Here is a 22,980-nt window from a genome sequence, read left to right on the forward strand (position 1 = left end):
AAATGTGTATTTCGACAATGGGTGCATATGCACGTAGGAGCAAAAGGGAATATCCCTAATTCAGTGGCCTTAAGACCATCCCGTCTAGGCATCCCATAACGTGCACCACCTGCACACGTTCTAAGATACGCCGCCGCCATCTTCCGTCACCCTGTCTTCAAGAGGAATTACTACAAAGATCCTGCCAATCATATATGTCGTCGACGACAGCAGACAGCGCCACCAGCCTGCGTGTGTCGATCAAACCGCGTCCACACACTGAGACTCCACTGCTCCACATCGCCGAGACCCATCGTCTTCAATGTGGTCGATGTAACACCACTTCACCGGTTGGCCTCTCCAGTGAACCACTACTCTAAGACGATGCCCCAGGAGGGAAGAACGACACCAAAGTGACCCAGACCGAGGGTTTCCCCTGGAACAACTGCCACTTGGAGGAACGGAGGCACACCATCTGCAACTGCCAAAGTACCCAAGCGGGGCCCGCCGCCACATAGCTCTCAAGAAGGACACGACGCCAAGAGCGTCGTCGCCGCCCTAGGGTTTTCACCCAAAAGACCATGAGGCGGGAAAAGGTGGGGCGGACCCGAACAACGTCTCCATGAAGAAAAACGGCACCATCGGGTGTCGTCACCGCCGTGGCCGGCAGGAACCGACCTGAGAATTATCCCAATCCGCATACCCATCTCCCGCTCCGTCCCAATCCGGTAACCGACTAGCAGCATGGCCATGTCTGATAAGACAGAGTGCACACAACATGGGTTGTAGGAAGGAGTGGCTTGGCGCCGTTGGCCGCCGGGGCAGCAAGCCACGACACCAACCAGCCGGTGAATCGTCGGCCACTCGGTCCGATCCCCGATAGCCCACCCGCCCAGCGCCACCAGACATGGAGGGTATCCCAGGGTCCACCACCCCTGATCTAGGGCCCTCCAACCCTGATCGGGAAGGGCTATGCCATCCCAGCAGCCAAAGCCACCGATGGGACGTAGGTCGGCCGCCACGCCGCCATTGTCCAACAAGGCGCCTTGGTCCAGATCGGCGCCACCATGATCCAGATCGGGATCACACCCTCGAGATGGTGCGTCCGGCGCCACCCAAGGACTTGAGAGGGGAGGCAGTACCTCTGCCGCCGCCGCCAGACGCGCAAGCTTTGCCCGACGCCGACCACCGGCGGCGTCGGAGGGGAAGGAAGGGAGGACCGACAACTGGGTCTGGGGGCCCTCGGTCGCCCACTCGCCGGGGATAGGGGTGGGGGCGACGAAGGGGAGGGGAGGGAAAGGGCAGCTCATGATCTGGTGGCGACGGAGGGGCGGCTCGCCCATTCGATATACTATATCAACGGGATTATATTCATCTATTCCTGTACATAGCCTTTTGTGTCTCTGTTCTTGTAGTGCTCCAAAAAGTTGGATCTCAATCCCGTGAAAGTCAGTGTTAATGAAGTGTGCATTTGCTATTTGGACATTCACAGGTATCTGTTTTTAGATATATCCATTCGAGTGTCAACTAATTCCGGACGAAGGGAATAGAACCTTTCTAGCATCTGCATATATATACATATAGTCTTCCGGTGGGTTTGTTTATCTATAGCTGTGAAATGTATTTTTACAAAATGAGTCAGATATATTTCAGGTTTGAGGAAGTTAGAGAAAGTGATGTTTAGAAAATCTGTGTTGCAGCAGCAACAACAGCTCCAAGGCGAGAAATATGTTCTTATTTTGACTGGTAAGTCTCGGTTTCCCCTTAACAACACATTTTGCTGCTAAATTTGCATATACACACAGATTATTGTTATAGCTAGTACAAACATAATGGGGACCGTCAGACTGATCAAAGTTTTAAATAACCACGAATGAATTCGTGGACACATAATACAGAAATATCCATGAATGGGATAGTGGTTCAGGACATCAAGACATGCTCCTTCACGATGATAAGTAGTTCTGAATTCTAACTGCGAAGTTCACAGTTGGCTGCAATGGTTCTGTAGAATCCAAGTAATGAACTTAAGGTTAGGAAATCAGCAGCGAATGTGAAATATAAAATACTTGGTCGTACATGAACCTATGATGTTGAAACTGAACTTTTAACAAAAAATTCAAAGGTTGCATTACCTATTTGGTGAGGACTTCTGTGTAGACAATATTCTTTGTGTATGTCTTGCTTGCACTGATATTCTTATTCTTATTCTTTTTTTTCTTCTCCTCCTTTGTGTATGTGTCACTTGTACTGATCTTCTTATTCTTCTCCTTGTTCTCATCATGTGTACCTGTTAGTACCTTTATGTTTGCTGTCGTGGTCGCTCTAGAAAGTGCAACATATAGTTGACCATGTGAGAATACCGGTTCAGGCAAGTAGATGCCGACATTTGCTATTGTCTGACCTTGTGATTTGTTTATTGTCATTGCAAAACTGAGCCTGATTGAAAATTGTTTCCTCTTGAAACTAAATGGGAACATGTCGTCGTCAGAGGGGCATAATGGTATCCGAGGCAAGAAAACTCGCATTCCTGAGTGCTGCCCTACCACAATCTCTGCATCGATTGCATTTTTCTGAAACCCACGTACGAGCAACCTTGTGCCATTGCATAGTCCATTAGCGGGGTCAATATTCCTGAGTAGTATGATTGGGCAATTTATTTTGAGCTTTAGCATATGTGGAGGCAATCCATTTGGGGTGAGTGTGTTTAGGAATTTTGGTGGATAGTAGTTATGTGGGTCGTCTTCTACAGAATCGAAGCTATGGTACACCATCTCCTCCCCTTGGAAGCGATCAATCATTTTTAGGTTGATTTTGTCTACGCAGTCGTTTCTTGTGGATAAAATTGCCCTTGACGTGATGTATTTTGGATCTTTTAGGGAAGCAGGTTGGTAGATACTGTCAATCAGTCTATCAAGGCCATTATCATCCGCCTTATTTGGCACACATATACTTGTAGGTAGAAGTATTTCACCATCATCATTTGTCTCCTCGGTTCCATTCCCAACGCGTAGTAGGTATTCTGTGAACCATGGGTCGTTTGGGGCCCTCATGTTGCGCACAAGCTTCAATTGATGCATGCAATTCCAGAGCTCGGACCTGCGTAGTGATGCATCTACTATCTGGGCTCTTGTTCCCTTTCGGACAATAGGGAGCACTTGCCTAAAATCACCACCAAACACGACCGTTTTTCCACCGAATGGAAGATCTGGTTTGTCCATTATGTCTCGCATGCTTTTGTCTAGTGCCTCCACTGTCTGCCTCTTAGTCATAGATGCTTCGTCCCAGATTATTAATGATGCTGCTTGGAGTAGCTTGGCTGTCCCACTTTGTTTTGTGAACCCACAAATATCTCCATCGTCTATTCTTAATGGAATTTTGAACCTCGGGTGTGCGGTCCTCCCTCCAGGCATTATGGAAGCAGCAACACCTGAAGTGGCCGTTGCCACAGCAATCTTGCCTTGTCCGCGTATTGTGGCCAAAAGAGCCCTGTATAGAAAAGTGTTTCCCGTGCCTCCCGGTCCATCGACAAAGAATAAGCCTCCTCTTTGGCAGTCAACTGTGGCTAGGATTTTATCGTAGGCTTTCCTCTGCTCGTTGTTTAGGTTCTTATGCAAAGATGCGTCCTCAGGGTCTACCTCGATTGAGGTCTCCTCTATGATCTCCTTAGGTACATCATTTGTTGTGCCATTTTGTTTGTCAATCTTTGGAAGAGGAAACGATTCTATGTCTTTTCCCATTGAGTGCAAGATGTCACTGATATTTTTCAGCACCATCTGTTCAACCGTGTGCTTGCATTTGCAATTTATATTGTAGTCTTCTGACATTGCCTTGAGGTGATTGTTCCAAAGGCTATGGACGTCATTGGGCATGCAAAACACCAGGATTGTCGTGAATAGCCTTCGTAGCGATGAGGACACTTGGAACAACTCTGCTTCTGTCATGGCGTCATCTAGTGTGTTGTCTGCCTCAATGAGCCCCCTTTTTTCTGCAGCTTCACGGAAGGTTGGCATTACTTGTCCATCAATTGTCCGTAGGCCTTCATAGCTGGTGGCGCCTGTCACATGGTTTAGGAGAACCCGAAGATAGTATCGTTCTCCTTCAGCCGGGTGTGCTGAGATGATCCTGCCAACCTGGGACAGAGCGGCTCGTTTCCTCTCTTGCCAAAACTTCCCTCGTCTTTGCCGAGTATAATATTCCGGAAAGTCCCTGTATAGTATGCCTCGTGCTTTCACATGTAAGTTGTTTGCTTCAAAGTATGTTGTCAACATTGATTTTTTGGTGCCATCACGGTCGATAATATTTTTTATTTTTTCCTTGACATGATATGAAACCATGTGCATATTTGGGAGATGTAGGTGCAACTGCAAGACTGATGGGTGTATTTTGCTTAGTTCGAAGCCATATATTCTCCACAATGCTTCTGTAGGTGTCACCCACCGTGTGTCTCTGTATTGTCGAATCTCGTCAATTTCCACTTCGTCTACTTTGTCAGTTACAAATGCTCGATCATGACCCTTGTACATGAACTTGAACAGGTACTTAACGGCTTTAATGCTTGAACATATCTCAACATTTATGTGGCAGTTGAGCATCCTTAATAGATAGGGATTGTAAGGAACCACCCACCTATTGTCGAGTTTCCAATTTCGGACAATTTCGGTACTGCCGTTATTGCGTCTCCTATAGAGCGGGTAGCAGTCCTTGCCTTGAATTGTAGTTTCACTAAATGGCCTTGGATAATTATTCTTGCATGACGGACGATTTTTTGTGCATGGAAATTTTTTATTCAATGCACCACAAGGACCATGTATCATATGTTTGATTACCATCTTGTATAGCTCTGGGTACTTGTGCTTGTTAGGGAGCTCGGCAGAGATGATTCTGTCATATTGTTCCGGACCTGTGTACTTGTATTTTCCGGTCATGGTGAGCAAAAAGTGAGCATGGGGTAATCCCCACTTTTGGAACTCTACGACATATGTATATGCCTTAACCTTTCCAAGAATGGTCTTCTCAAATAGTTGCTTTTTCATTTCTTCCAACTTCGCCCTGAAAACACGAACGACAATATCTAGGCGATCTTGTGGTGTTTGTCCAGATTGTAGTTCACGTGTGATCTCTTCCCATTTGGGGTTAGGTCATTGAGAGGAATATGTCTGGCTTTCCATATTTTCTAACTAAAGCCATAGCATCTTGATACCGGCGAAGTTTATCTCGTGGCCCTCCAATAAATGACGAGGCAAGTACTGTCCGTTTTCCAACTGCATTTCCCTTTTGTTCTCCAGCTTGAATATTGTCTACAAGGTCTTGGTATAGATCCGCCCTTATTTCCTTTTGATGATGCCACAGGTAATCCAGTCTGGAATTTTCAATCTTGATATATGTATCTACAACAAACTGTTGGAAAAGCCGTCCGCCGTGCAATATTGGGTTGAATATGTTTGGTCGTGTATGGAATTTATAACAGTAGTATTCTCTCATGGTTACCCAGAGGCCATTGACTGGATCTGTGCAAATATTGCAACATAAAAGTTAGTTGGATACGTAGAAGTATATCATATATGAAAGTTGAATTTTGAAGGGAACAATGTATGGAATTTTTACATGTGACGTCGTCATTGTTGATATTATTAGCACCAACATCTTCCTCGGGTGTATCCTTCTTTGGGATTTTCCTATGCCAACCCAGTTCAGCTCTTGGAAAGAATAGAGGATACGACAATGGATCATAGCACCCATAATATGATCTAATGTGCTTGGTTTCTCTGTTATTCCCATGTAGTAGTATTACATTCTTGTCATAAGTATTTCTTTTTTCATTTCCTTCAACTGACACTGAAGCTACCTCTGAAGTGACTGGTGCACCGTATGTTCTCTGGTCCAATCTTTGGTCAAGGTTCAAGATGACTCTATAGTCCTGAAGGTTTTGGACTTGTCCCAAACTCCTAAACTGATGAGAGTATGGGTTATCGCGTAGAATGTTCGTTATTATTCTGATCACATGCTTGTCTTGCTCGTACATTTCCTCGCGACAATGGCGGTATCGATGCTCTAAGTTTGGATCATCATCGTAGAAGTATAGCTCCAAATGCTTTGGATTTGACCTAATATCAGCAAATGAGTGTATATTGTGATAGATCTGACCATGAGCTCGAAAGGTGTAAATACCAGTTGTTCGCATGTCAGTTGTGTCTCTATCAAGGTGGCAGTATAGACTAGTAAATGAGAAGTGTCCATTGAAAAATCTTATGTTGTTTCGAAAATGTCTTGCATTAGAGTCGTTGCTTGTCCAAAGTCTCATGAGTTCAGGTGGTGTATCTGGATTGGCTAGTCTTATTTGTCCTTTATTGCAGCATAACCCCTTCGATTCATACATAATTTTTTTTGCATTACAGAAGCTGCAATTTGGTACCATTTTGAGCATGTGTGTGATCTTTGGTATGTTGCTATAGACGGAATCATACTGATCAAGGTTGTAAAATTCCTGGTCTTCTCCAGTTTTGATTTCCACTTCTCTATCCCATTCTGGTTTGATTTATCGCATCAAGAAATTAGTAATGGAGTAATATAATGATGCAAATATGGTTAAATTGTATTGAGCATACCTTCACCAGGGAACATGTATTCTTCCTCGTCTGTGTCTTCTTCAAATATGACTTCATCATTACCTATGTAGTAAACTTTTATTATATATGTTTTTCTTTGACTTGCATAAGAATATATATGAAATTGGTAACCTTACCATGATCTTGATGGTAGATTGATTGTGTTGGTGCATCTACTTCTTTGATGGTTGCTTCTTGCTCACATATGACTTCATCATTACCTGTGTAGTAAGTTCTGACTATTATTATATATAATTTTAGTATTGCATAAAAGTATATATGAAATTTATAAACCTACCGTGATCCTCATTGTAGAATGATTGTATTCGTGCATCCACTTCTCTGATTGTTGGAAACAATGAAGAGGGGATGTCTGGCCACAAAGCCACCTTACTATTATCATCACTGTAGAGTGTTTGTGTTGGTGCATCCACTTCTGTGGTGCATGGAAACATTGAAGAAGGGTTGTCTATCCACAAAAGATGGTTAGTTGTATAGACAAATGTATATTTATTTGGAATGCGGATATTATATAAAATTAAGAGTATTACCATAAATCACGACTTCTGACTCCTCTAGAGGTCCTATGTCATCTTTGCTGGTTGCCGGCATGGATCCGTCTTCTTGTGATGTTACAGAAACCATTTTCATCTGTCTTGTCGTGAATTCTTCATTACGATAGTGTAGCGATGTTTGCCTTTTTCCTGGCGTCACATGCTTTCTGTGTTTTACAGGAAACGTAGAAGTACTAACTTCCTGTTCGGTTGCCATATATGCAGGGTTCTCCATCGCAATTGAATATTTGGAGCGGTTCAACTCACGGTTAGCTCTAATTTGTTCTATTCTAGCTTTCTTCTGTTCTGGCCGCATAGTTGCATATTGTGATCTTTTTTTTGTCTTTACATCTGGCTTCTTCCTTGAATCTTTATTTGTTTTGCTTCGTTGATAGGCTTCACGACGTTTTTTTAATTTTTCTTGTTTTTCTTCATCATTCATTCTTGCATACCGCTCTCTATCTCTTTTTCTTCTTTGTCCAGTGGCATCCATCGATCCAAATGACTTGTCTGCATAGAGTTTGTATAATGTAAACATTACACCCGGAAGGCTTTTCTCATATACAAATTAACATCTATTGCTCTTCGGATTTTAATTGTCTGGAAATTCCAAATTGCTGGCAATAAATTTAATTTGTACTCCCTCTGTAAACTTATATAAGAGCATTTAGATCACTAAAGAATTTGTACTCCCTCTGTAAACTAACTTATATAAGAGCATTTAGATCACTACTTTAGTGATCTAAATGCTCTTCTAAATGCTCTTATATAAGTTTACAGAGGGAGTACATGGCAGGATCATATTGTTAATGACGATGTGAAACAGTGAAAGGACGTCGTATGGAAAGAGATAACGAGCGTACCTTATGCAAATTTAACTTGTTAAGCACCTTAATCGAAGCAAAGCTTGCTAGCAGAAAGGCAACAGTACAAATCTGCATGGGAGTTTGTATAATGTAAGTAGTAAACCTCCCCGCAAAACAAAAAGGAGTAAACCTGATTGGCTTTTCTTCACTGTATATACAAACTAACAGCTATTCCTCGTCGGATTTTACTTGTCCGGAAATTCCAAATTGATGATGATAAATTTCATTTGTACATGGCAGGATCATACTGTTCATATGGATGGGGAAGGAGGTCGTATGAAAACAGATAACGAACGTACCTTACGCAAATCTACTTGTTAACCACCTTAATCAAATCGAAGCTAGCTATTTGAAAGGCGGCGTACAAAAGCGACTTCTAGCACAAAGCCGACGTACAAAGCTAGCTAAGCCAGCGGAAGCCGTTTGTATTTGTAGCAGAGCACCACGTGTTCGTTTAGCTAATTTAGAATTTGTACTCTTGCTAACTAAAGCCAGGGGAAACCGTGTGTGTATGTAGCTAACTAGAATTTGAACTCGTGTAAGTAGGTGACTAAATAATTAGGATTCTGATTCCTATTTTTGTAACAAATGTGTGCACTTTTGTGGTTCGAATGCTGAGATGGATAAGACTGAGAAGAGATAGAGATGTGTAATATATTTTTTGCGATTTATTTTTAAGAATGAAAGTTTGAGCATGCACTACCTTTACTAAATAATGAACTTTTTTTGAAATTGCTCGCGTGCCATGGTCTGTGTTTGATACATGTATGACAAGTGCGGGTATATGCTCAGAGGAACACATTCACAGTAGAATTGTCTGGTGTACCTCCTAGCTAAGTACAATTATGGCTTATTTTTAAAAATAAAATTATGAGCATGCACTGCCTTTAGAAAATAGGTATCCTTTAATGATGGCATCAGCCACATGAAATTTTGGCGTTGTAGACTAACTGCACGGGTGTAATGCCAGAAAAGACCACATGCAAGCGCACCAAAACCACCGTTTATTTATACCTCAACCTGGAGATGGATGTCGTTCCAGAAATAAATTACGTGTCACAATATTTCGAGATAATATCCGTCACCATCAACATATCATCAATGTTGTGTCAGGAGAGTCCACCTATTATCGTATGAACATAAATATTAGCCATGGATATTTATTTCTGCTAACAGATTATAAACATGAACATAAATATTAGCCACGGAAATTTATTTCTGCTAACAAATTCATAAACATAAAATATGTATGTATGAACTCGTCACCTAAAAATGGAGAGCAAATATCGACACACAATATCTTCAACTACGTCATCTCCTCCTTGTTGCTGCTAAAATGATCCAAAGTACCTAATTATAAATTAGAAGCTAGTATACATGTATAAAACTAAGATGATTGCGAGATAACAAATTACTACCTATGGTTTCCTAACTCTACTACCTAGGTGGTCTAAACATAGCACACGAAATAACAGTGCAGCTAATCATGCAAACTCCAATTATAGTACTATTTTTTTTCTCTTGCGTGCCAAAATAAAATAGCGCAATCGAAGGACCTCACGCTGATCTACAATATCTACAAATACTTGTTGTGCAAAACTCATCGTCTAAACCTTCATAAACTTTAAACAAAACTACTAATTACAACTTAATGACAATACTAACAACATCGTGCATGTGAAAAAAATACCACTGTTGGACAGTGCTAATATTGGTCAACAACATGTTGAACTACATCTTCTCGAAATTCCTACTATAAGTGCAACATATGTCCTCCGGTGACATATCTAAAATTTCAGTAATAAAACATGGCATAGCTAATTACAAGCTCCATAACCAACTAATTTATATCGTGCATGTACAATATATTGGATAGCTCGTACCTTGATGTTCAACTTCTTAGTTTACTTCTCACTGACAGATCCTACTCCAAGTACTTCAAATGGCTCCCCAAAATAATCAACTAATGCCTGCAACAGCAGAGGATACATAATTAGGGGCTAGTCAAACAGACAAAAAATAGCATGCATGCAAACAAAAAACACACAAATGGATAGATCTTACCTTGATCCATCTTTTCTTCAACTACAACATCTTCTGAATCGGCCTTCAAATCGATCAAAATCGCAGCCAAAGTGACTATTTTCTTCAATGGCACATATGCTAACAGAGAAAGGAAACAAAGTTGAGAGAGAGCAAACGAGAGAGAGAGAGAGAGAGAGAGAGAGACCGAGGAAATGTGTGAGTGTGCTGCCGGAAGCGAACCATTTATAATCGAATAAAGGCAGGCACAGGCGCTGTCGGCACAACCAGACAACACTTAGAGCATCTACACACGTATTGGGCAAATCCGACCCCTCAAACGCCCGCGGACGGGCCCCATCCGCGGACACTGACCGGGCACATCTTATATTTTGTCTTACACACTCGCGTCCTTCATATCCTAAACCTCAAAATCATGCAATTCATGCAACGCTACGTAAAACACATGATTATATCGCAGTTCATCAGATTAGCATGACAAAAGAAACATGATACATTGGAATTCAACGGTGGATAGTGCAAATCCATACTACAAACATAGATAAAATATAAACAGAACGAGGAAGAGCGGAGGAAATCACCATTTCCTCGCCGGCCCCTTCCCCTTCCGTACGTCGGCGCGGCTGTGCCCCTCCTCCGTGTAGGCGTCGGCGTGCGGAGGCGCGTCACCATCGGAGCTGGAGGTGGAGCCGTACCTGGAAGAGCGGAGCAGAGTGGCCGGAGCTGCGCGCCGGGCAGGAAGGGCCGGCGACGTCGCTGGCGCTGCGTCGACGGGTGCCGGGCGCTAACGAAGTGGATCCGCCGTTGTCGGATCCGCCTTGAACGATGACCGAACGCCTCAAGGCGATGCGGAGGGCGACCTCCTCCACATCGTCGGGGTCCGCTTCACGCAGCAGGCTAGACAAGTCGTCGTCGGAGCCAGAGTTCCCACCGGAGGCAGCATTGCTTCGGTCGCCAGCCATCGGAAGTGGAGTGGACGGAGAGCGGAGTGGAGTGGAGTTCGGATTGACTGCGGCCTAGGGTTTTTCGGACGACGATATTTGTGGGGCAGGCGTGGGCTAGGCTCGGCCAAGTCGACGTGGCGGGCACGGCCGGACGCACCTGGACCGCCCCATATCCGCCTCATATTTAGACTGGATATGAGGGATGCCGGTCAGCCAGGACATTTGAAGGCGGTTTGAGAGACCCGTTTGGGTCCAAAATTCGTGACTGGTCAGTGACTGGGCGGCCTGCCTGGACAATTGAGACAGATTTAAGAGGTCCGGTTGTAGATGCTCTTACCAACCAACACCCGCAGTGTGCTGTCATGTCGCGCACAACAACAGCCCATGCATGGCGTCTCCACGTGGCTCCCCGTTCCATTACCCATTCCTGCCTCGCTCCAAATCATGTAAATACAATGGCTGCTGCCACCTGTGGTGGCACGTGACACGTGTTGCCTGCCAGGCCTGCCGTCACGGTAATTTTGGCAATTATGTTAAGACTAATTAACACACGACGTTAATTAGGGGAAATCCCCGCTATTCCCCGCGCGTGCGGTTGCAACTTTGACAACCGTCATGGTGGTTGCTCTTTGTATCACGCCCCTGCAAACGGACGCCTCTCCGAAGGCATCTCCTCGCACTGTATATAAGTTGCACCAATCATCAATAAAGGACAGAGTTCGATCATTTTTCCTTTAGATCTCAATAAATTACACTTGCAGGTGGTCTTTTCTAGCATTAAACTCACGCGGATGATCTATAACGCAAAAAAAAAAAAAAAAAAAAACGGCCGTAAGTGCTGTTTGGAAATTGCACGTTGCTATCTGTTCTCCTGATCTTGCTACCAGCCCTCTTGATTTGAGAACATCCAGATCTGAGAAATTTTGGGCATGCACCGGCAAGATGTACTCGTAGATATCCTGATCAAAGGCATGAACACTCGTAAAGCAATGGGCACTGCTGACACTCCTTCTGATCTAAAGGATGCACTGCCTTTACTTACTGGGTCTGACTAGGCATCAGTCCACTGAGACTTGGTGAAGTCTCAGTCGGCCGACGTCATGCATGTGGGCTTTTTTTTGAGCAAATCATGCATGTGGGCGTGGGGCTAGGAATTAGTGCTCCTTTTACTCTTTTCTTGCTATACACCGTTGTCTATTCGCTCATGGGCTAGGAATCAACCCGTTTTTCTTCCATTCTTCCCTTCGGCAGAGCAGTACTACACCTTCTATTTGGGTCCATTTTCCTACCATTTTATAAAATGAAAATAAAAATAAAAATAAAATATCGATCCGCATAAATTCTAGTTGCAGGCGGGTTGCGACACGTGCAGTGGCAACTCTAATGATGGACATGCAACTGGCGGACATCCCTCCCCCTCCAGTTGCAGTCGCGTTGTACCACTTGCAGTTGTTGGTGGGTTGCGACACATGCAGTTGCAACTCTAGTGATGGACATGCAACCATTTGACATCTCTCCCCCTCCAGTTGCAGTCGCGTTGTACGCCTTGCAGTTGCAGGCATGTTGCGACCCGTGTAGTTGCAACTCTAGTAATGGACATGCAACTGGCCGACATCCCTCCCGTCCGGTTGCAGTCGCGTTGTACCCTTGCAGTTGCATGCGGACTGCCACACGTGCAGCTACAACTCTAGTGATGGACATGTAACTGGCCGACATCCCTCCCCTCCACTTTCAGCCGCGTTGTACCACTAGCAGTTGCAGGCGGGCTACAACAAGTGCAGTTGCAACTCTAGTGATGGACATCGACATGCAATTGATCAACAATTCTCCCCTTCAGTTGCAGTCACGTTGTACCCCTTGCAGTTGCAGACGTGTCGTGGCACATGCAGTTGCAGGTTGCGTTATGGGCATTCACACACCTCAAGGTACATACACAGTAAGGCAGTGCAACGGAATGTGTGCTAAGAACAGCAAAAATAAAATAGGGAAAAAAATAAAAAGAAAAAAGAAAAAATGTAAAGAAAATATAACTAAAAATAAATGATACAAAAGCACAAAAATACATGTAGAAAAATGAATATAAGAAGGAAAAACAAACATATACAAAAGGGTAAATGAAAAATGTAGGACAAAACAAAAATAAATCTAACAGTCCAACAAAGAAAGAAAAGGCCAACTAACAACGGAAAAGGCCCCATCCCGTGGCCAGCCCCTCACGCGAACCCCAGCCTGACAGAAAAAACGAAGACAGAAGAGAGCCCATCCCGAAGCATGGATCCTACGTGGGCTGCTCACACGAAACGCTAAAAAAAGTCTTAAACAGCAAAGAAATCTTCGATCGACTGAGACTTCGTAAAAAATCAGTCGACTGATTTTTAGCCCAACCGATTTTCTAAACCTAGAGTTGTGCACCATACACGCACGAGTAAATGCAGCACATTGCCGGTGTAATTGTCCTGTGACTTGAGTGAGTCAAGACTTGGATCAAAATTATGTGGTTATCTTTTTATCTGGTATAAGCTAGATCAAGCCAACACACAACAGCAATCGGCACCTCAAAGCTAGATCAAGACAACATAAGTGGCAGTTCCAGCATCAAAGAATAAGAATCCTCATCAAATCATGGCATAGCGACAATATCATGGATCAAACAAAGTTGTATCTTTGCCTCTGAATTAATGGGATAGTGACAGCCCATGGTGGCAGGCTCCACGTGGCACCCTCGGCTTAGACACCTGTACACCGAGTACACATAAAAAAAACTCGGCATAAGAAAACAGTTTGTAACTGTGAATCATCAGTCTACAGGATTCAAGAAGGAGATGCCCCAAGAACTGAAGATGGATGCTATATAGGTTATTAGTACCAGAGCAGCCAAAGAAGTGCCAAAAATATGAGTATGAAGATGTTACCAAATACTAACAGAGAGTGGTGGACTCTAGTCCATAGCATGGTCCCTGCGATGGTATCTGACACAAATAATGGAATACTGAATTAGCAACCGAAATGTATACAGAGAACAAACTCTGGAGAAATTGTGCCGCTGTGGCCCAAAAACTGTATACAGAGAACAAACTCTGGATTGTTAACCCTTCAGCCAAGAACCGAACCGAGTATTTGACTTTACCTTTCACAGCTTGGCAGCTCGAGCAACGCGCACCCACGCTGGTGAATCTTCAAGCCTTAACTTTCATTCCTTTCACTGCTAGCATATCTGCCTTGTGTTTAATTTCGAACTCCTTCGCACCTTTATATTTCTACAACATGATTGGTGCAAAAGTGCATAACTAAAAAGTATCACTAAACACTGTAAATGTTCTTCCGGCCCAACATTTACAGCAGGTGCTGACAGTAAAGATATTCTACTGCACGAAGAACGGGATTACAAAGTTATCCATCTTCTGTTTTCTCTCAAGTTCTTCCTTCTCAGCAATCTGCTTCAGCGTAGTCCACCCTTTTCTTGCCCGCTTCCTTGAACTGCCAGCTGCCTGAGTAGAATCACCTGGTGCAGATTTGGTATTCAAAGCTGACTTGCTATAACTTCCAGGGGTCTTCCTAGCAACTGAACCACAACTCTGTCCTTTGCTGTTCAGTGTACTTTTAGTTTTCAATGTTTCTGCTGAGCCTATATGCGCAGTCACTTCCGCCAGTTTGTTCTTCCGAGGAGTAACAAAGTTTGACCCAACCAGAAATTCTGCTTGGGAAGTGACATCTGGTTCACATGTTGTAATATTTTTGGAAGCCACAGGCTCAATTCCATTCGTACATTTATCATGTGTGCTTTCCACTTCAATTTTCTGTGGGATATCTTCATGTGCATCTCCTAACAGACTACAATCCACCATTGAGAAAACTCCCCCTTTCTTCTCCATTTTAGATTCTCCAGGGAGATTAGATTTTGGCACATTACCTTGTTTATCATTTTCAATAGTGGATGTTTTCAACCTGGATGATTCCAGTTGCAAGGCTGCTGTTACAGAATGCTCAATCCCCTTTTTAGTAGTTACTGTTGGCATGTTGACTCCTTTCAACATTATGCTGGTGCTAAAGGGCTTTCTTGATGACAATAGGCCCTTCACGATACCCTTTCCACTACCCCGTATCAGGTTTCCGTCTCCACAGAAATGGCATGCATAGACAACACTGTTTTGGCCAGGATTTGACTTCTTGCGCCGCTTTGCTTTCTTTTTTTTGTTCTTTATGCGGATTGTGCAGTTGAAGCCTGGCTGTAAGATTGATTCACACCTGCAATACTTAAATAATCTTTCTTCAGAGGTCTGATAAACATACTGCAGATTGGAGATGTTTCTTACAGAGTTGGTGCTAGTGTTGTTAGTTAAATGAAAGGACTCTGAATGTGCTGCTATGAGCTAAGCACATAATTGCAAATATTCCTCAGACACAGAAGAAAGTTTTTATCAGTATTACTACAGACTAAGGCGTATTAAAAATAAAATGATATATACATACATATAAACATAGCACCATGACAGATCTGAGATCAAAAGTTAACAAGACAGACAAACTTCATGGTAATTTGCTCTAAGCCGGAATACTCATACAACATTATCAGTGCAGTATCAGTGCAGTTGTTTTAATTTCCAGTTCTTCTATGCTAGTAAGCTCACATTCTGGCAATACAAAGATCCAGAACAATCAGCTAAGGTGCATTCCGGTGCATTCCATTCGCAAAAAAAAAAAAAAAAAAAAAAAAAAAAAAAAAAGCTAAGGTGCATTCCGGTAGAGAACCAATGTAACATGCAAAATGCTGGTCCTGTAAAAATGGACGACCAAAAACCCTCCCATCTTTTCTCTCGTTTTTGTGTAGTTCATTGTTTCAAACACAAGATGCTTCACTTAAATTTGTTGTTCGATCATTTTTTTTTCCTACGAGTCTACGAACACCCATCTAAAGATTATCTATATGTCACAGATTGCTCTCAATGAATAAAACATGTTTTTCAAAGCTATAGGAATAGGAGAAATCACTGGAATAAAGTGGTACCCCTTAAATCAATGTAAGTAGACAAAAACTGTTGTTTTGTGAGTATCAGAAGTTTAGCAGAAATCCAACAAGTGCTTGAACTGATATACTCCCTCCGTCCCAAAATAAGTGACTCAACTTTGTACTAAAGTTAGTACAAAGTTGAGTCACTTAATTTGGGATGGAGGGGGTATTACATTGAGAAACTTTGATAAGGTAATTGCAGGTCCAAGCAAACATGGATCCAACAAGCTAATTGTACGGCATAGTTAACACAATACTTCGGGTGTAGACCGAACATGCCAACTGTATGTGTATATACTGATACTGGGGCTTAGATGGCTTCTTAGGATCTCAGGATGGAGGGACCATAATTATATTGTGTTTGTTTCTTGAACTCTCAGCTTGCCTCATTACAATATGCAGACATGCTACTTTGCTAGAACAAGCATTCATCCAAAAACAATGTAATGGCACAAAGTTGAACACAAAGAAATTATTATAATAGAAATTAAGGTGCGAATATAATAGTCAGATCGATACAGTCAAACAATTAAACACATGAATGGAGCATTTTAAGACTAGACAGTAAGCTGTAATTCTCACCTCTGGCAAAGAAAGGTGGAGGCGCCTATAGATCCCGGCCGCCTCGGCATTCGTGGCGAGGTGGCGCCCCAACAGCGCCCCGATCGAGCCAACTCCCGCCTCCCCGCTTGCCCACGCCCCCAGCCGCTGCAGGTGCTGGACCCTCATAAGGGAGGGTGTGTCGGCCTGCGTCTTCCCGGAGGTCTCCTCACGGAGCGACACGGCCTGATTCATGGGCCTGGATGCCGAGGAAGGGCCGGCGTTGCCCGGCTTCTTCCCCATGTTGAAAATTTTCTGGTTACACAGAAGGTCGATTAGTTACACAAATCTGGGCATCTATTTCAGCACGAGACATTGCATATTGCACTAATATGTACCCACATTTAATCTAAGAAGAATGAGACATTGCATATTTCAACACGAGACATTGCGTATTGCACTAATATGTCCCAACAAATCCACCCAGAAGATGCAAATAAGATGAAAAACAATAAATAGAGAATATAATATTAGTGGCACAGCAATGTAATGCCAGGCACATGTGTCTACCATTTATTTTTCGTGAGATACTCTAATCATACAGCATGTGGTGGTCAGCAATAAATCAAAGATGTAATCAAGCAACTTCAGAACTAAGGCAGCGCATCTTCCCATCATGCGTGCAACACAGCAGGTGGTTGCCTAGTACTGTCGATCAATTGCTCCCTAGTAACGGTATTGCTCATAGGCATTTTGCCGAACACCTGACATGCAGATAACAGAGATAAAAGGCAGAAACGGTGATAGGCAAAGATTACATACAGGTGCAGCTCACGGGGAGAGGAAGAGGTCGGCCGGCGGCCTTGGCGTCGGGAACGGAGGTCGAGAATGGGCGGCGTACACCTACGCGTCCGGGGCAGGATCGAGGCGGCCACCTGCACGTGTGGAGATTCGAGGCGGCCCGTGCGTCGAGGAGGAATATCGGCGGCGACCGGCGGCGGCGTTCCGGGTCGGAGATGGGCAGAGGCCGGAGCAGGGCCGGCGCCAGGCAGGGGGCGGCGCGGCGTGCTTCTGAGCAGTGGTCGAGACGCTGACTGGGCCTTTGTGCCTGGGCCCGGGGTCCAGCTCCGCCAAAACCAGGACGTTTTTTATATATTGTGGCCAATGTATTTTTTTACTGATTTTAAATTGCTTTAAAACTCAAACGCCACACTGAAAACACTAAAAAAAGGCCCTGGAACCCGAGGCACACAAACGCCACACTCAACCAATCTGAGTCAGACAAAATAAAATCTTGTGGCCAATGTATTTTATATTGATTTTGAATTGCCTTAAAGATCAAATATAAGAAAAATCTTATTGAACAAATGAACAATCTGTAAATCGGAAGAAGCAACCGCCATTCCATTTTGAATGGACTGACTATTGCAAGTTCCATCTGTCCAACAAAACACATAAACACAACAAATAAATTCCATTCCATTCCATTTTGTAGTTCAAAAAACTGAAGAACGAACCGACCGATTCCTATGGAACGGAATCATTCCATTACATTACACTTGGTTCTCGAACCAAACACACCCTAACAGGACATCAAAAGAGCAGAGCCGGAAGCCATTCGTTGCCTGTAAAACAAACATGTGTGTGCTGCTCTGCTCCTCCTCTGTTTTTGCTTCTGTCCATTTGCTGGAGCAGCTTGCATGCGCATGTGTGTGCATCCAGCGGGAACAAGGTGAGAGAGTGAGGCTCTTGCCAACATATAACCTCTTCCGAAGAAAGAAGGGAAAAAAGACGTATTAAACTTACAAAGAAAGTGCGTTCCTCGACGCCATGATATTGATTTGCATGCATATAGATCCGTTTTGCATGCATAATATGTCAAAATTATGTCATATTGCATTATTCTATCAGCCGTGCTTAGTGGAATTAATCATTGCTAGAGTCCTTTGTGATTGCCGGCAGATGGACTAAAGTTTGACTAGTAGCGATTAGGCATTCCAAAAAGAACTTTTGAGTGTTTGGTTAGCAGCCAATACGTCCGAAACTATGCGGAAACCCCATACGAACCGCACTATATATCACCAGCAAAGCTAGACGCACGAACGTCAGGCAGGAGCAGCTCAATGGCCACCGCATCCATTTCCAGCGTCCTACTTCTTATTCTATCAGCCTTCTCTATAGCTGCTCTAGGCACTTCTTCTCCGACTCCGGCCAACGGCAACGGCAGCGACACGGACCTTGCCGCGCTGTTGGCTTTCAAAGGCCAGCTTTCCGATCCTCTCGGCATCCTTGCCAGCAACTGGACCACCGGCACGTCTTTCTGCCACTGGGTCGGCGTCTCGTGCAGCTCAAGGAGGCGGCATCCTTGCCAGCAACTGGACCACCGGCACGTCTTTCTGCCACTGGGTCGGCGTCTCGTGCAGCTCAAGGAGGCGGCGCGTCACAGCTCTGCGCCTCACCTACATACCCCTCCATGGATCGCCCGCTCCTCAGCTTGGTAACCTCTCTTTCCTCTCGGTCCTTAACCTCACCAGCACAAACCTCACCGGTTCAATCCCTGATTCTATAGGGAGATTGCATCGCCTAAAATATCTAAACTTCAGGTTCAATGGCCTCTCGGGTAGCATCCCACCCACTATAGGAAACCTCACCAGGCTTCAGGTTCTTAGCCTAGGCTTTAACAGTATCTCTGGTCCGATCCCGCTCGAGCTACAGAACCTACACCATCTCAACTCCCTATATCTGCAACATAATTCCCTCGCCGGCACCATACCGGTCAATCTGTTCAACAGCACAGCAATGTTGACTGTTCTAGACATTGGCAACAACAGCTTGTCCGGAGCAATACCGCCTTGCATCGCGTCCTTAGAAATGCTAGAGTTACTGGACCTGCAAGTAAATCATCTCGCAGGTCCGGTGCCCCCAGCCATCTTCAATATGTCCAAACTGCATTCTTTATGGCTCGGTGACAACTACAACTTAACTGGCTCTTTCCCAACCAACTCAAGTTTTAATCTACCATCGCTAGAAAAAATCATCCTTCAAAACAACGGTTTCACAGGTCAGATCCCACTGGGGCTCATGTCTTGCCAGTACCTTCAAATTATTGCCCTTTCAAGCAATTCATTTGAGGGTCTTGTGCCAACATGGTTGGGCAAGTTGACCAATCTCCGTTACCTTTTATTGGGTGGGAATGAGCTTTTTGGTCCAATCCCAGTTGCTCTCAGCAACCTAACTTCACTGTATGCCCTAGACTTGTCATTCTGCAAGTTGGAAGGATCCATTCCGGCTCAACTTGGACAACTTGGCCAGCTATCCGAATTGCACCTTGCCACTAGTCATCTATCAGGTGCAATTCCACCTACCCTCGGCAATTTATCTCAACTAACTTACCTCGATTTGCAAATAAATCCACTGTCTGGATCCATACCATCAACACTTGGCAACATTGCAACTTTGAACATGCTTATTCTAACGGATAACAATTTAGAGGGGAATCTGGGCTTCCTATCAGATCTTTCCCGTTGTAGGGATCTCCAACTCCTTTTCATAGAGGGAAATTCATTCACCGGGCCCATCCCTAACCACGTGGGAAACCTCTCTACACAGTTGATCACTTTTCGTGCGGGTCGCAACAAGTTAACCGGTGGACTTCCAGCTACTTTCTCAAACTTATCCAACCTTGAATGGTTAGATATTTCAAACAACCTACTCACCGAGGCAATCCCAGAGTCCATTACTACAATGAGAAATCTGGTGCTTCTTAACCTCTCCGGAAACAGTATCTTGGGCCCAATACCAACACAAATTGGCATGCTCGTGGGTCTACAAAAGTTGTTTCTCCAAGGAAACAAATTCATTGGCTCTATACCAACCAGCATCGGCAATCTTAGCATGTTGGAATACATTGACTTGTCCAATAACCAAGTAAGTTCAAAGATACCAACAAGCTTATTCCAGCTTGATAAACTTATCCAGCTATTTCTTTTCCAAAATTTCCTTGCTGGTGCATTACCGACCAATGCTGATGGTCTAATACAAATCGATCAAATGGACATTTCTTCCAACTTCTTGACAGGAACCATCCCACAATCATTTTCTCTACTTAGGATGCTAACCTACCTAAATATGTCACACAACTCGTTCGATGGCTCAATCCCAGACCAGCTTCAAAGGTTAACCAGCTTAGCAACATTAGACCTCTCCTCCAACAATCTTTCCGGCAAAATTCCCAAGTTCCTTGCCAATTTTACCTACTTGACTACATTAAACCTCTCGTTCAATAGGCTAGAAGGACAAATACCAGAGGGAGGTGTTTTCTCAACCCTCACATTGCAATCTTTGATTGGGAATGCTGGACTATGTGGTGTTCCACGCTTGGGATTTTTGTCATGCCTTGCCCAATCCCACTCAAGCAGTAGGCATTTGCTGGAATTTCTGCTCCCTGCTGCCATTGTAGCTTTTTGCGGTATTGCTACCTTCGCATACCTATTGATAGGAAGAAAGCTTAAACAGGGAGATGTTGTTAATGCCTCGGCCGATCCGACTGATTCTGTAATAAGCCATCAGTTAGTCTCCTACCATGAGTTAGTTCGTATTACTGATAACTTCAGTGATGATAAGATGTTGGGGTCTGGAAGCTTTGGAAAAGTTTTCAAGGGACAATTGAGCAACGGTTTGATGGTTGCAATAAAAGTCCTAGACATGCAGCTGGAGCAGGCTATCAGAAGCTTCAATACTGAGTGTGGTGTATTGCGTATGGCACGACACCGCAACCTCATAAGGATACTCAACACCTGTTCCAACTTGGACTTCAGAGCACTTGTGTTGCCGTACATGCCTAATGGTAGTTTGGAGATGCTCCTACACTCCCCTCAAGGCTCGACATACTTGGGGTTCCTTGAGCGGCTAGGCATCATGCTTGAAGTGGCACTGGCAATGCAGTACCTGCACCATGAACACCATGAGGTGGTCTTGCACTGTGACTTGAAGCCTAGCAACGTGTTGTTCGATGATGACATGACGGCGCATGTGGCAGACTGGCATCGCAAGGTTGCTACTCCGGGATGACACCTCTATGATCTCTGCCAGCATGCCTGGAACAATTGGCTACATGGCACCAGGTACTTGGCTAGACCTTGTAATTAAGCTTGCTCGGTCTATTGTTGTTAAGCCCTTTTGGTCAACCAATCACGCCTTAAATTTCCTTTCATGAATTCCTTGAGCAGAGTACGGGTCCCTTGGAAAAGCATCACGGAAGGCTGATGTGTTCAGCTACGGGGTCATGCTCCTTGAAGTCTTCACTAGAAAGAGACCAACCGATGCCTTTTTCAATGGAGATCTAAGCCTTAGGCAATGGGTTTTTGAAGCGTTTCCTGCGGAACTCGTCCATGTTATAGATGTCCATCTACTCCAAGGCGCTTCTGGCTGCAGCTTTGAAGGGTTTCTAGCGCCAGTATTCGAGCTGGGTTTGCGCTGCACCAGCTTCGCACCTGACGACAGGATGACGATGAGCGATGTGGTTGTGATGCTGGAGAAAATAAAAAAGGAATATGCTAAATCAGCACTTGAACAGAGTCATGCATCCGAATGATTCATCACTCTCGCCTATCTGTGTATGGATGCATCTGCCCTGCATAGGTACTGAGAATAGCATCCATTGTGAAACGAATGTTTTCCTATTTTTAATTGTAAAACTGATCAGAGAAAATGAGAGGTACCCTGAATATAATGTGCAGCTTCCTCACGTTTTGTCAATTATCTGAGTTACCCTGCCTCTGTTTCACATGAATGCAACCTGGAGCCTACTCCAATAACTGCGAGGTGTTGTAGCAGCGAGAAGGTCAGTAAAAATGAAGTCCTGGAAAATCAAAATATGTGCAGGAAAAAGAAAACCACGAAAGAACAGAAAAATAATCGGATGGACAAAGAAAGGGAAAAAGCTCACTAGAAAATTAAAAGTGAAGTAGAAAAAAAGTTTGTCAACCAAAAGCGACTACTCCACACTCTTGGGGGTGTTCTTCCGCCCCGTCAATAGTAACGACATAGGGCTGTCGCCCGACAGTCATTGCTTACAACTGCTGTCTTAACCGCTGGTGCTGACGAACACCACCGACGATTCCAGTGACCTATCAGTGCATGTTCAATTTAGTTCATTCAGCTATGACATTGGTCATCAGCCATCAGGTGGCGCTTGCCTCCGAACTAATCTATATTCAGTGAATTATAACACTAAAAAAATGGAACATTGGATTTTCAAGGATACTAAATCTCAGCACGAATCCTAATCTCAACACAAATCCTAAGTTAATAACATGCATGCACGTAGCTATACATAGCTCTACGTCCGGAATGCCACCGGACGCATGCACGGCTCGCTAAGCTCATGAGCAAGCGCCATCTCGTAGGAGCGAGTTCCAGAAAAAAAGTATGTTTGTT

At 44.1% G+C, this 22,980-nt stretch overlaps 3 protein-coding genes and 1 pseudogene across 11 annotated transcripts in view; 1 reads left to right on the plus strand and 3 right to left on the minus strand.

The window, feature by feature from the left end:
- LOC141026698 (BTB/POZ and MATH domain-containing protein 3-like) overlaps positions 1-22,980 on the minus strand; it is a 301,838-nt gene that overhangs the window by 8,720 nt on the left and 270,138 nt on the right. The gene's annotated exons all lie outside the window — the stretch shown is intronic.
- On the minus strand, positions 1,659-10,226 carry LOC109743385 (uncharacterized). 7 transcript variants are annotated; one of them, XM_040397403.3, is made up of 12 exons: positions 10,072-10,226; positions 9,891-9,977; positions 9,274-9,335; positions 9,022-9,130; positions 8,005-8,076; positions 7,139-7,651; positions 6,886-7,056; positions 6,725-6,808; positions 6,588-6,650; positions 5,587-6,507; positions 2,115-5,489; positions 1,659-1,984 (listed from the first exon to the last, which is right to left on the minus strand). In XM_040397403.3, the coding sequence occupies exon 11, from the start codon at positions 5,013-5,015 to the stop codon at positions 2,115-2,117; it is 2,901 nt and encodes a 966-aa protein (XP_040253337.1). In that variant the 5' UTR covers positions 5,016-5,489; positions 5,587-6,507; positions 6,588-6,650; positions 6,725-6,808; positions 6,886-7,056; positions 7,139-7,651; positions 8,005-8,076; positions 9,022-9,130; positions 9,274-9,335; positions 9,891-9,977; positions 10,072-10,226; the 3' UTR covers positions 1,659-1,984. The 7 variants fall into 7 exon arrangements, with proteins under 7 accessions (XP_040253337.1, XP_040253339.1, XP_040253336.1 ...); XM_040397405.3 differs by having other exon boundaries at positions 9,274-9,338; XM_040397402.3 differs by lacking the exon at positions 9,274-9,335.
- LOC109743389 (uncharacterized) lies at positions 13,557-17,765 on the minus strand. 3 transcript variants are annotated; one of them, XR_012190050.1, is made up of 5 exons: positions 17,365-17,765; positions 16,585-16,857; positions 14,122-15,239; positions 13,918-13,963; positions 13,557-13,729 (listed from the first exon to the last, which is right to left on the minus strand). XR_012190050.1 is itself a non-coding variant. In XM_073505705.1 (3 exons), exons 2-3 carry the CDS (start codon positions 16,632-16,634, stop codon positions 14,357-14,359), a joined length of 933 nt encoding a protein of 310 aa, XP_073361806.1. In that variant the 5' UTR covers positions 16,635-16,857; positions 17,365-17,765; the 3' UTR covers positions 13,974-14,356. The 3 variants fall into 3 exon arrangements, 1 of the variants encoding a protein (XP_073361806.1); XR_012190049.1 differs by having other exon boundaries at positions 13,907-13,963; XM_073505705.1 differs by lacking the exons at positions 13,557-13,729; positions 13,918-13,963 and having other exon boundaries at positions 13,974-15,239.
- Positions 18,653-22,629, plus strand: LOC109743386 (uncharacterized; annotated as a pseudogene).

Source organism: Aegilops tauschii, chromosome 7 (assembly GCF_002575655.3).
Source record: "Aegilops tauschii subsp. strangulata cultivar AL8/78 chromosome 7, Aet v6.0, whole genome shotgun sequence".
In the NCBI taxonomy this organism is placed as follows: domain Eukaryota; kingdom Viridiplantae; phylum Streptophyta; class Magnoliopsida; order Poales; family Poaceae; genus Aegilops; species Aegilops tauschii.

Bases quoted from the DNA above. Each gene is read 5' to 3' on its own strand.
- LOC109743385 (XM_040397407.3), bottom strand. From the start codon at position 5,015: ATGAAAAAGCAACTATTTGAGAAGACCATTCTTGGAAAGGTTAAGGCA.
- LOC109743389 (XM_073505705.1), bottom strand. From the start codon at position 16,634: ATGCCGAGGCGGCCGGGATCTATAGGCGCCTCCACCTTTCTTTGCCAG. The intron at 15,240-16,584 runs GTGAGAATTACA...TAAGTATTGCAG, and splicing joins TCCACCTTTCTTTGCCAGAG to GTGTGAATCAATCTTACAGC.